At 43.7% G+C, this 13,262-nt stretch overlaps 1 protein-coding gene across 1 annotated transcript in view; it reads right to left on the bottom strand.

Annotated features, from left to right (window-relative positions):
• The window catches only part of LOC135549063 (protein FAM135B-like), a 63,567-nt gene that overhangs the window by 38,839 nt on the left and 11,466 nt on the right, over window positions 1–13,262 (bottom strand). The window contains exons 2-3 of the mRNA XM_064979129.1: window positions 9,492–9,588; window positions 1,092–1,196 (exon numbers count right to left, since the gene is read on the bottom strand). Of these exons, the coding sequence (XP_064835201.1) occupies window positions 1,092–1,196; window positions 9,492–9,568 (182 nt within the window). The 5' untranslated portion in view covers window positions 9,569–9,588. The remainder of the gene's footprint in view (window positions 1–1,091; window positions 1,197–9,491; window positions 9,589–13,262) is intronic.

Below are 13,262 nucleotides of genomic sequence, written 5' to 3'. Positions count from 1 at the left end.
TCACTTTTCCCCACAGAGAGAAAACACTCCACCAATAACAACCAGGCGTGTTACTATTAAACAGAAGACACGCTGCTCTCTGTTGGCGTGTCCAAGGTCAGCTTTCCTCTGTTCTCTCAACACACATGTATTTTGTTTTAACTTTGCCATATAACTCTGTCATGTTATAACAACATTCTCCTGAATACTTTCACACCCCTAAACAGATTGTTTGAGACGATGCCACTTGGTTGCCACGGGAACTTGGTCACTTCTCTTTCTGTGGGACTCTTCTGAGGAAAAGAGGGACTACTTTCTCTGTTACAGAACATGCAGTCTATTTATAGCCAGCTGAGGCACTTGCAATGTTTAAATCATTAGTCAACACAATGATGTTCAATAAACCTTTTAGTTTCGCATTTCTAAGACAAAGATGAGCAGTGTTCATGGCTGTCTTAGATTCCTGCCCAGCATGCAACACTGCAGCACCCCATAGAGCTAATGGTGGCCGGACCCGATGGCAGAACACCTCAGAAACATGAATAATATGGGCCATACACACAGTTAGCATGTGGTACAGACTGAATTCCACCAAAACGTTTCAGATTCTAGAGAGTGACCGTAAAATAAAACTCAACATACAGCATCTTTCAACACAGAATCCCAGGCCTGAGCCCTCTGATAACAGTCAAGAACAAGGCTCCAGCACAGCACACTACCGACACACTACCGTTCCCATTCACTAGAGCTTCAGTGGGCCACACGCTATAAAAAGCACACATTGTGAAAGATGACTGTTTTCAGAAACATCAAAGGAAACTGTCCAAAGAATGTGGATCACAGAAGACGATCGTAATCATGTAGTAGGATGGTAACCAGAACATTCTCCATGTCAGACAACCCATGATCCTCTCACACTCAACCCACCAGAGTCCCTGGCCTAACAGGCTGCATAGATACAGACAGTGTAGAAGTCTCAGTTTGCTACAAGCTGGTGTAGGTCTTGCCCACCTACCCATCATACTGTGTGGGAATTAGTATCTGTAAAACTACAGAAACAGTTCTATGCAAACTATGTATTAAAAACACCCAGCGTTATCGAGATATAACACAATGTGAGAAGACATAATTCATTACCTGCATTCCCTGGTGTTGTTGCTATCAACCTGTGTGGTACACGAGGAGAGACCTTCAACCCTGCTCGGACCTGGTAGAATCTGGAGGGAGAAAACAATACAATACCTTCAGTTACTACACAGATGTAGGATCTTAATTTGAGCCAGTTTGCTACAGAGGGAAAATAATCCTGCAGCAACAGAAACTGTGAATTATATTGCGGAATATAATTAATGGACATTTTTTGAAGGGGGTTGATACATTTTACATTAGGGCAAATCAAGTCTGACATCTTAAAGTGGAAATAACAAACTTTAGCCGTCTTTTCTTTTTAAAATGTCTGCAACAACAGGATGATCAAATTAACATAAACATCTGTACATAGCTACTACACACATACCGGCACTACTGTACACATCACTACACATTCCACACACATACTAATGCATATGAAACAAATGTTCAGAATGGAATGGAAAGAAATAGCTGGAAAGGCTAGTACTGTCCTGTTAAACACAACTGGTAAGGAATTGTACAAATGTACCTTAATTATTAATAAGGACAGGATCAAATGGCAATATATAATGCATCACTCATAATAATGTACATCCCTTCAGTGAGTCTGCTGCTGTCTGTGCTTGAAGGTCAACGGTAGTAGAGCTCTGTACAAACGCTGATAAAACAGATATTATATACCTAATAATATAATTTGTAATTGTCTCTTGCATACTTGGTACTAGGGGTGTTAACCCTGGTGTCCTGGCTAAATTCCCAATCTGGCCACCTAATCACCCCCAGCTTCCAATTGGCTCATTCCCCCCTTCTCCCCTGTAACTAGTCTCCAGGTCGTTGCTGCAAATGACAATGTGTTTTCAGTCAACTTACCTGGTAAAATAAGGGTTAAATATAACAACAATTCAATATAGTATTATCATCCTGTCAATGCTGACATACAGCATTCCCCCGTCAAGATATGGGCACCAAAAGTGCAGTGAAACACGCATCTTCAAAGGTCACTTTTAATATGGGAGTGTGACTGGATGTGGTTCTGTATGAAAGCATTGCGCCCCCTGAGATCCGTCGGCAATGGAAGAGCACAGACATGGCATCAGCAGGTGTCACGCCCTGGTCGAAATATATTATATTTATCTTCATTTATTTGGTCAGGCCAGGGTGTGACATGGGTTATTGTGGTGTGTTTTGTCTTGGGGTTTTTGTGGGGCGTATAGTATAGTCTATGGCTGCCTGAGGCGGTTCTCAATCAGAGTCAGGTGATTATCGTTGTCTCTGATTGGGAACCATATTTAGGCAGCCATATTCTTTGAGTGTTTTCGTGGGTGATTGTTCCTGTCTCTGTGTCTTCACCAGATAGGACTGTTTAGGTTTTCACGTTCCGTTTGTTGTTTTTTTGTTCATGTTCAGTTATTTCACGTCTAGTCTACTTTCATTCAATAAACATGAGTAACTATCAAGCTGCATTTTGTTCCGCTCCTCCTTCAACAGAAGAAAGCCGTTACAGCAGGGTTTTAGTGAGGGACCATCTAGAAGAAAAAGAAACGCCCACCCATTAAGACGAGGTGCTGGCTAGCGGAGTAGAAAACTTGAAAATAAAAGAGAGCCGCACACACTAGGAGCTCAGATGCAAAAATGTAATTACCAACGTTTCGACAGCCAAGGTGTCTTCATCAGGGTATATGATGAAGACAGCTTGGCTGTCGAAATGTTAGTAATTAAATTTTTGCATCTGAGATCCTAGTGTGTGCGGCTCTCTTTTATTTTTAGTGAGGGACCACCTCTGGAAGATGGAGGCGTGACAGTGAAGAGCACAGACATGGTATCAGCAGGGTTTTAGTGAGGGACCACCTCTAGAAGACAGAGGCGTGATAGTGAAGAGCACAGACATGGTATCAGCAGGGTTTTAGTGAGGGACCACCTCTAGAAGACGGAGGCGTGACAGTGAAGAGCACAGACATGGTATCAGCAGGGTTTTAGTGAGGGACCACCTCTAGAAGATGGAGGCGTGACAGTGAAGAGCACAGACATGGTATCAGCAGGGTTTTAGTGAGGGACCACCTCTAGAAGACGGAGGCGTGACAGTGAAGACCACAGACATGGTATCAGCAGGGTTTTAGTGAGGGACCACCTCTAGAAGATGGAGGCGTGACAGTGAAGAGCACAGACATGGTATCAGCAGGGTTTTAGTGAGGGACCACCTCTAGAAGACGGAGGCGTGACAGTGAAGACCACAGACATGGTATCAGCAGGGTTTTAGTGAGAGACCACCTCTAGAAGACAGAGGCGTGACAGTGAAGAGCACAGACATGGTATCAGCAGGGTTTTAGTGAGGGACCACCTCTAGAAGACAGAGGCGTGACAGTGAAGAGCACAGACATGGTATCAGCAGGGTTTTAGTGAGGGACCACCTCTAGAAGATGGAGGCGTGACAGTGAAGAGCACAGACATGGTATCAGCAGGGTTTTAGTGAGGGACCACCTCTAGAAGACGGAGGCGTGACAGTGAAGACCACAGACATGGTATCAGCAGGGTTTTAGTGAGGGACCACCTCTAGAAGACGGAGGCGTGACAGTGAAGAGCACAGACATGGTATCAGCAGGGTTTTAGTGAGGGACCACCTCTAGAAGACGGAGGCGTGACAGTGAAGAGCACAGACATGGTATCAGCAGGGTTTTAGTGAGGGACCACCTCTGGAAGATGGAGGCGTGATAGTGAAGAGCACATACATGGTATCAGCAGGGTTTTAGTGAGGGACCACCTCTAGAAGACGGAGGCGTGATAGTGAAGAGCACAGACATGGTATCAGCAGGGTTTTAGTGAGGGACCACCTCTAGTAGATGGAGGTGTGATAGTGAAGAGCACAGACATGGTATCAGCAGGGTTTTAGTGAGGGACCACCTCTAGAAGACGGAGGCGTGATAGTGAAGAGCACAGACATGGTATCAGCAGGGTTTTAGTGAGGGACCACCTCTAGAAGACGGAGGCGTGACAGTGAAGAGCTATCTTTAGTAATCTGGATCTGAACAGTGGCTATTGGCAGGTGTCAATGGATCCCGCTAGTCAGGACAAGACTGCCTTTGTCACCCCTGCTGGTTTGTACTCCTTCAAAGTCATGCCTTTTGGTTTGAAGAATGCTCCAGCAACCTTCCAAAGGTTGATGGAGACTGTCCTGGGAGATCTGAGGGGTAGAAATTGTCTTGTGTATCTGGATGACATCATAATCTACTCCTCCTCTGTCGCGGATCATCTGCAAGACATTCAGTCCGTCTTCGACAGACTAAAGGCTGCAGGTTTGACCTTGAACTTGAAGAAGTGTCGTTTCTGTCTGCCAGAACTCAAGTTCCTTGGTCATGTGGTTAATGCTGAAGGTATCCATGCAGATCCAGCCAAAGTTGCAGCCGTGCAGGAATTCCCAATTCCCACATCCCTCAAGGCTGTTCAGCGGTTTCTGGGTATGGTTGGATGGTACCACAGGTTTGTGCCTGACTTTTCAAAGGTAGCTGAACCCCTCAACCACCTTAAGAAGAAAGGTGTGAAATTCCAATGGACCCCTGCATGCCAAAGTGCATTTGAAGCACTCAAAAACAGTCTAATTACTCATCCAGTGCTTGGACATCCTAACCTGAATGCTCATTTCATTGTGTACACGGATGCAAGTCAAACAGGACTTGGAGCAGTCTTGGCTCAACAAACAGGACTTGGAACAGAAGAAGTTCTTGCCTATGCAAGTCGCACCCTTAATTCAGCCGAGAGGAATTATTCAACGACTGAAAGGGAGTGCCTCGCTGTGGTCTGGGCTTTGGAGAAATGGAGCTACTACTTGGAGGCAAAGATCTTCACCGTTGTCACAGACCATGCTGCTCTGCAGTGGGTTCTGGCATCAGGCAAGACCAACAGCCGCCTTATTCGCTGGTCTATCAGACTGCAGAAGTTTGACTTCATCATTGAGTATCGCAAAGGAAAACTGAACGTTGTACCAGATGCCCTTTCTCGGATGACAGAGACTGCCAATGTTTGTCCTCCCTTGTGCAGTACTTATACTACCGCTAAATGTCTGGATGATTCCTTTCCTCTGGATGATGAGAGTGTATGGAGAGCACAGCAGAAGGATGCTGCCATCATGGCGATCCACAAGAGTCTGTCTGAAGAAGACTCCAAGAGTCGCTTCAATGATAAGTATAGCATAATTCAGGATAAAGTGTATCGAAAAACACCAAGAGGAGATGGAATACACAGCACCCATTATCGCGTCTTCATTCCCTCTACATTGTGTGACCAGATAATCCAAGCTTATCATGCCAATCCCATGAGTGGCCATCTTGGAGTTTTTAAAACTTATCGAAGACTACAAGAGGTGGTTTACTGGCCAGGCATGTGGGTTGATACCCGGAAGTTTGTACAGCAGTGTGAAGTCTGCCAGAAATACAAACCAGACATTGGCAGACCTGCCGGGAAAATGCAGCAGACCGTGGTGACCCATCCAAATGAAATGTTGGGAATTGACCTCATGGGACCTTTTCCTCCCAGCCGGGGGACACGGAATGCATTTTTATTGGTGGTAGTGGACTACTACACACACTGGGTGGAGTTGTTTCCCCTCCGCAAAGCCACTGCATCAGCCATTGCTCTAATTCTGAGAAGGGAGGTTTTTACCAGATTCGGGATTCCAGACCAAATCCTCTCTGACCGAGGTCCGCAGTTCATATCAGGAATCTACAAAGAGCTCTGTACCTACTGGGGTGTAATTGCCGAGTTGACCACAGCCTATCATCCTCAGACCAACCTGACCGAGAGGGTAAACCGAACCCTGAAGGGGATGATTGCTTCATTCGTGGGGGATCAGCACACAAGTTGGGATCAGCATCTTCCAGAATTTCGCTTTGCACTGAACTCTGCCGTGCAGGAGACTTCTGGGGTCTCTCCCGCCGAACTCCACCTGGGAAGACCACTAAAAGGTCCGATGGACAGGGTCTTGCAAAGTTCGAATGTTTCACCTGACTGCCCAGCGTTTGATTCCGTACAACACCACCACACCTTGCTAGCCAGAGTGGAGGCCAGCAAAACCAAAGCCAAACAACGACAGCTGAGAAACTATGACAAACATAGACGAGACGTGTGTTTTCCACCCCAGTCTCGTGTCTGGGTACGTTCACATCATCTGTCAAAGGCATCTAAGAAGTTCACTGCCAAGCTAGCTTCGAGATGGAAAGGTCCATACCGTGTAGTGCAGCAGTTGGGACCAGTGAACTACTTGGTCTGTTTGGAGGACACTGGGGAAGATGTCAGGACAGTGCATGTTGTTGACCTAAAGCCCTGCTACCCTACGGCAGAAGAGCTGGATCGCAGGCAAAAGCAACACCTGCAGGACCTCTTCGTGGAGGACTCTGATGATGAGGACTTCCCTGGTTTTGTGTAGCAGGAACATGAACCTGTCAAAGCCTGCGTCCTCTCTGATTCTACAGGCTTTGTTTTTTCATGGGGGGAGGAGTGTGGCGAAATCTGCTTGGAGCCTTCACCGTGCACTGCCACTTTAAGAGCGCATGAGCACTAAGGAAGGAGGAGATAAAGAGAGCTCATTCAGCTCTTTGGGGAGGGGCTCTTGGCTGGCGCGACAGTTTGATTGTGTGTGCTGTGCTGCAGAAGTTTTGTTTGTTTTCAGCGTTTGTAGTTTATAAAGTATTTAACTCAATCATCGGTGTGATCGCTTTAGATCGTGGTTGTTTTTGTTTGGGACCGCTCCCTTTATGGATCGCATGGATTAGTAGCAACATTGTTGCGAAGCTTTACCATACAAACCAACAAACCATCGGACAGTCAGACCATACACCGGCAGGCCTGAAGACCACAGCTAAGATTTCTCTTTTTCTCTCTCTTTCTCTTCCCTCTCGTTCCAGTGCTTTACCCTGCAACAGACTCTCTATTTTTCAAATGCACTTCCCATTGAAGTTCATTAGAGCTGGACTATTATTGCCCTGCCAGAAGTATTTTGATGGACATTTTAGTTAAAAGGGAGGTTGCTTGCAGGTTGTGTATTGTTATGTGAACTGTATTGAGGTGAGGTGTACTAATGACATGTGGCCGAGAAGACTGTGGACATTTTTAAGGCCTTTGTTGTGTCGATGAACACCCCCCACATTCATACCCTCTGCACTCATCCACTAGAAAATAATACAGATTATTGCAAATCCTCTGTTGATGACTGGGTTCGTTCTTGTATGAAGTTGCTGTTTAATTGCTCTGCCATTATTAGTATTAGTATTATTGTGTGAGGTATTCTTGTTGGGGTTACCCCTGTGCTGTGATGTGGGTTTTATATGGTGTGTATTCTCTTTTCTCTCCACTGGCTATCTGGTAAACAGGCTACACTCTAGGCAGTCTCTTCTGCTGATGTGTGTGGGTCTTGTAGTGGTACTCTCTCTATTCTACTCTTTTCCTTTCGGCATGGTTAATACCTGCCTGGCGCCCGAACAAAATCTTTCTTTACCCCTCTCTAATAAATACCGCTACAATGGTATCAGCAGGGTTTTAGTGAGGGACCACCTCTGGAAGATGGAGGCGTGACAGTGAAGGGCACAGACATGGTATCAGCAGGGTTTTAGTGAGGGACCACCTCTGGAAGATGGAGGCGTGATAGTGAAGAGCACAGACATGGTATCAGCAGGGTTTTAGTGAGGGACCACCTCTAGAAGACGGAGGCGTGATAGTGAAGAGCACAGACATGGTATAAGCAGGGTTTTAGTGAGGGACCACCTCTAGAAGACGGAGGTGTGACAGTGAAGAGCACGGATAAGGTTTTTAAGGTTGATAAATAAATAAGTGTAGAGTCATTGCTCGGAAGAAGCTTAAAGCAGGTGAGAGCACAACTGCACACAACGCATTGTCGGGCCTGTTTACGGTTTCGAGTCCGAGTGTACTGTAGTAAAAACATTACAGAGAGAAGCGGGGGATGTGGATACGATATTCAATATACCTGTAGTCTGTCTTGATATCATGCGCTGCACCATTATGACATATGAACACATGTCCAATGAAAACAACAGAGGAAACATTCGGTCATTGTGGCGTCGTCCCTGCTGCTCGTTAGAACGCCATCAACAGATAAACACTTTGAATGGAGACAACAGCGGAAACATTCGGTCATTGTGGCATCGTCCCTGCTGCTCGTTAGAACGCCATCAACAGATAAACACTTTGAATGGAGACAACAGCGGAAACATTCGGTCATTGTGGCGTCGTCCCTGCTGCTCGTTAGAACGCCATCAACAGATAAACACTTTGAATGGAGACAACAGCGGAAACATTCAGTCATTGTGGCGTCGTCCCTGCTGCTCGTTAGAACGCCATCAACAGATAAACACTTCGAATGGAGACATGCTCCTGGAAACTACAGCCAGGATTATTAATCAAACCAGATTATAACATCAAGAGCAACGTTAGAAGCGACTAATTCACCCTCCATTAAGCTCAACTAGAAGGCCTGCGCTGCTCTTATCACCATCTCCTGGTCGAAACATCAAACAAAGACTTCCGTTTAATGCAATAACTCCTCTATAGGGTTTGTATACAACCTACAAGTGAATGGCTTTTTTAGGGCTGTATATAAGATTTTTTTACCTAATTGTCTTTATAATGTACATTTCTCCTGAACTCACAATAGCACATCACAGTGTTATCTTGACACCAGCAGTCAGTTGGACTCTCTAACTCTCTGTCTCGCTGTCCTGTGCTCCCGTCAGACCTACTCCCTCCTTGTTGCTGTTCGGAGCAGAAATATGGCAGACACGGCAATCCATGAAAAACTCTCATATTAGTGCACTCAGGTTTAGCTAAGGCTTATAACATCCCCCTCTGTCCTGTTTGGACCCAGGAAAATCTAATCTGGGTAAGGATGACCTTCCCGTCAGCCAGAGTCACAACCTAGAGGCTAGCCAGATGGCAGATCACAATCTCTCAGTAGATACACTGTGCCTGTAGGGCATAAAGATGACCCTATTCTTCATCTTGTCTGACCCTATTCTTCATCTTGTCTGTGTCCCAGATAGCACCCTATTCCCTGTGTAGAGCACTCACATCTGTCCTCAGACACATCCTACCGTGCAGCATAAAGATGACCCTTTTCTAAATCATAACTGTCCGTTTTAGCGTTACCATTAAGACTGCGGCGGCAGTGGGTATGAATATGAACTATGAAACAGCCAGAGATACAGACGGAGACTGTCAGACTGTAGTTTGAACCCAAGTCTCCTACATGCCACAGGAATGTGTTAACCCTCGGAGCTAAAGCCTAACTAATAACCTGGGGAGCTGACCCAAGTCTTCAGGTCACAAGGCAAGGTTACTCATCACAGCATGGTTCACCGGTCCACCTCTGTTACACTCACCCTCTCTGGAAGAGATCCACATTGTGAAACTTGTGCAGCTCTACAGAAAACTCCAACGTCCCCTGTACTTCAGACATGATACGTTCCAGGTCATCCCCTGCAGAGAGGAAATATAGTATATCAATCAATATAAGGTGCAGTTGTTTACAGTTATACGATGCAGTTATTTACAGTTATTAAGGTGCAGTTATTTACAGTTATTAAGGTGCAGTTATTTTTTTATTTTTTTTATTTTACCTTTATTTAACCAGGCAAGTCAGTTAAGAACAAATTCTTATTTTCAATGATGGCCTGGGAACAGTGGGTTAACTGCCTGTTCAGGGGCCACCTTGGGGTACCTTGGGGGTTTGAACTCGCAACCTTCTGGTTACTAGTCCAACGCTCTAACCACTAGGCTACCCTGCCGCCCCTATTTACACTTATAAGGTGCAGTTATTTACAGTTATTAAGGTGCAGTTATTTACAGTTATAAGGTGCAGTTATTTGCAGTTATTAAGGTGCAGTTATTTACAGTTATTAAGGTGCAGTTATTTATAGTTATAAGGTGCAGTTATTTACACTTATAAGGTGCAGTTATTTACAGTTATTAAGGTGCAGTTATTTACCGTTATTAAGGTGCAGTTATTTACAGTTATACAGTGCAATTATTTACAGTTATTAAGGTGCAGTTATTTACAGTTATTAAGGTGCAGTTCTTTACAGTTATAAGGTGCAGTTATTTGCCGTTATTAAGGTGCAGTTATTTACAGTTATACAGTGCAATTATTTACAGTTAAGGTGCAGTTATTTACAGTTATTAAGGTGGAGTTATTTACAGTTATTAAGGTACACATATTTACAATTATAAGGTGCCGTTATTTACAGTTATTAAGGTGCAGTTATTTACAGTTATAAAGGTGCAGTTATTTACAGTTATTAAGGTGCAGTTATTTACAGTTATAAGGTGCAGTTATTTGCAGTTATTAAGGTGCAGTTATTTACAGTTATTAAGGTGCAGTTCTTTACAGTTATAAGGTGCAGTTATTTGCCGTTATTAAGGTGCAGTTATTTACAGTTATACAGTGCAATTATTTACAGTTATTAAGGTGCAGTTATTTACAGTTATAAGGTGCAGTTATTTGCAGTTATTAAGGTGCAGTTATTTACAGTTATACAGTGCAATTATTTACAGTTATTAAGGTGCAGTTATTTACAGTTATTAAGGTGCAGTTCTTTACAGTTATACAGTGCAATTATTTACAGTTATTAAGGTGCAGTTATTTACCGTTATTAAGGTGTAGTTATTTACAGTTATACAGTGCAATTATTTACAGTTATTAAGGTGCAGTTATTTACAGTTATTAAGGTGCAATTCTTTACAGTTATAAGGTGCAGTTATTTGCCGTTATTAAGGTGCAGTTATTTACAGTTATACAGTGCAATTATTTACAGTTAAGGTGCAGTTATTTACAGTTATTAAGGTGGAGTTATTTACAGTTATTAAGGTACACATATTTACAATTATAAGGTGCCGTTATTTACAGTTATTAAGGTGCAGTTATTTACAGTTATTAAGGTGCAGTTATGTACAGTTATATAATGCAGTTATTTACAGTTATAAGGGTTCTGTTATTTACAGTTATTACGGTGCCATTATTTACAGTTATACGGTGCAGTTATAAGGTGCAGTTATTTACAGTTATTAAGGTGCAGTTATTTACAGTTATTAAGGTGCCGTTATTTACAGTTATTAAGGTGCAGTTATTTACAGTTATGCAATGCAGTTATTTACAGTTACTTACAGTATTTCAAGACCTCAAAATGTTGTCACAAAAGACATACATGGTATTGCAGTGTGAGGAACACACTGGAAAATGCTCTATTGCACTAGCCCCATTGTTTTATGATTGCAGTGACAAAGCCAGCAGTACCTTCATGATTAATCAGTAAATGTATGGCCCAGTAAGCATCCTTTCACAAAAAAAGGCATTCACAAGGAATCAAAATCAAATCCAACTATGACATTTATCACCTAATCATTGAACACAGTCATTTGTCTTCTTCACTGTAGAGCTTCCGTGACTCAGTTGACCTCAGGCCTCACAGTGAGAATATATATATACATACACACACACACACACGCACACGCACACGCACACACGCACACACGCACACACGCACACAGACACACAGACACACAGACACACACACACACACACACACACACACACACACACACACACCCTCCTCCACCATGGTTTCTATTTAGACAAACAATGAGTCACTCAGGAAGCGTTTGCCTTGATCCTTCCATCCCCCAGGATGCAATTCACAAGAGTCAACAGGCACCTTGACTGCATACAACCTCAGCATGGTAATTGAGATGAATGGAGAGACACCCGGGATGAAGTTTTAAAGAAAGGTTATAAATTGATGGGACGGCTCCTGCTCTACAATACATGGGAAAGTGTCGACTCACAATCTAAGCGTCTTTCCATCCACACCTTAATATGTTTTCTAATCATAATGATGCCATGTTGTAGACTGTGTTCTTTGACACGTTCCCATTTCCATTGTCGTCCTTCAGCGGACGCTCTTATCCAGAGCGACTTACACTTTGATCAGCTTCGGTTGATAAAACAACCACATATCGCAGCTATTTAGAAGGAAATCTAGCCTTCCTCTCAATGACGACATCACTCTCTCGAGTGCCTTTTATCATGATAATAGTAAGAGCAGTTAGCAATAGCATGGGTACGTTTGTTACTGCCATGCATTACTACAGTATGGTAGCAACCCTTGTGTTTATTGTCTCTGTTTTGATTACGATTTAAAGCCCAGATGCTGACGTGATCAACCTCTACTGTACTAACGAGTCACAGTTATTAAACAGTTGATATATTCAGCTTGTTTGATCCCCATTTAATAACTCTACCAAATATAGTATCAAAAGATATGCCATTTAGTGGACGCTTTTATCCAAAGCAACTTACAGTCAGGCGTGCATACATTTAACATAAGGGGAATCAAACCCACAACCCTCCAACTGGGCCGATGAGGCCCCATCAAACCACAGTTTAGCCACCACGCCTGTAGGACATCATCTATCAATAAAGCTACACAATGAAAATAAAACATACTGCATCGCATTTTTCTATGTGATCTGCATTCAAATCAACTTCCAAAAAGCATGCAAAAAGCTTGTTTTCCCCCGTTAAGGGGGTCGAACGATCATGTTGCTTTCCGTGACCCCTTAGTTTTGATGTGTCTTTAAAGCTAGAAGAGTGTATAACAACCATGTGTAATATGCCGTCCCCATTATGCCAAATCCTAGAGCTGTAAAAGCAGTAAAACACCCTTAACGCCACTATCTTGACAATGTTTCTGCATAAAAATGGCAGGATGCAGATTAGCGTTATAAAGTAACAAAACAATTTGTCTGTATCTTCTCGCTGAAAAAAGGACCTTTTTGAATGTGATTCAGATTCAGAACCCCAGGCCTTGAAGATGCTGCTCTATTTAAAAGGCAGAGAGGCTGAGAAACACAATAACAAAGCCTCCTCCTGTACTGTGTGGTTCGTTATCCCGCTGCTGATGAAAACCGCCTACGGGGAGGGAAGAAATATGTGACACAGCGTTGCTGCCTTCTGCACGGCATTACTTTTCCTGTCACATTGACATGTAAGGGGGCAGGCAGGCAGGCAGGCATACACACACACACACACACACACACACACACACACACACACACACACACACACACACACACACACACACACACACACACACACA

Source organism: Oncorhynchus masou, chromosome 12 (genome assembly GCF_036934945.1).
Source record: "Oncorhynchus masou masou isolate Uvic2021 chromosome 12, UVic_Omas_1.1, whole genome shotgun sequence".
In the NCBI taxonomy this organism is placed as follows: domain Eukaryota; kingdom Metazoa; phylum Chordata; class Actinopteri; order Salmoniformes; family Salmonidae; genus Oncorhynchus; species Oncorhynchus masou.
The sequence above is the reverse complement of the archived record's forward strand: the minus strand, read 5'-3'. Positions and strand labels throughout refer to the sequence as shown.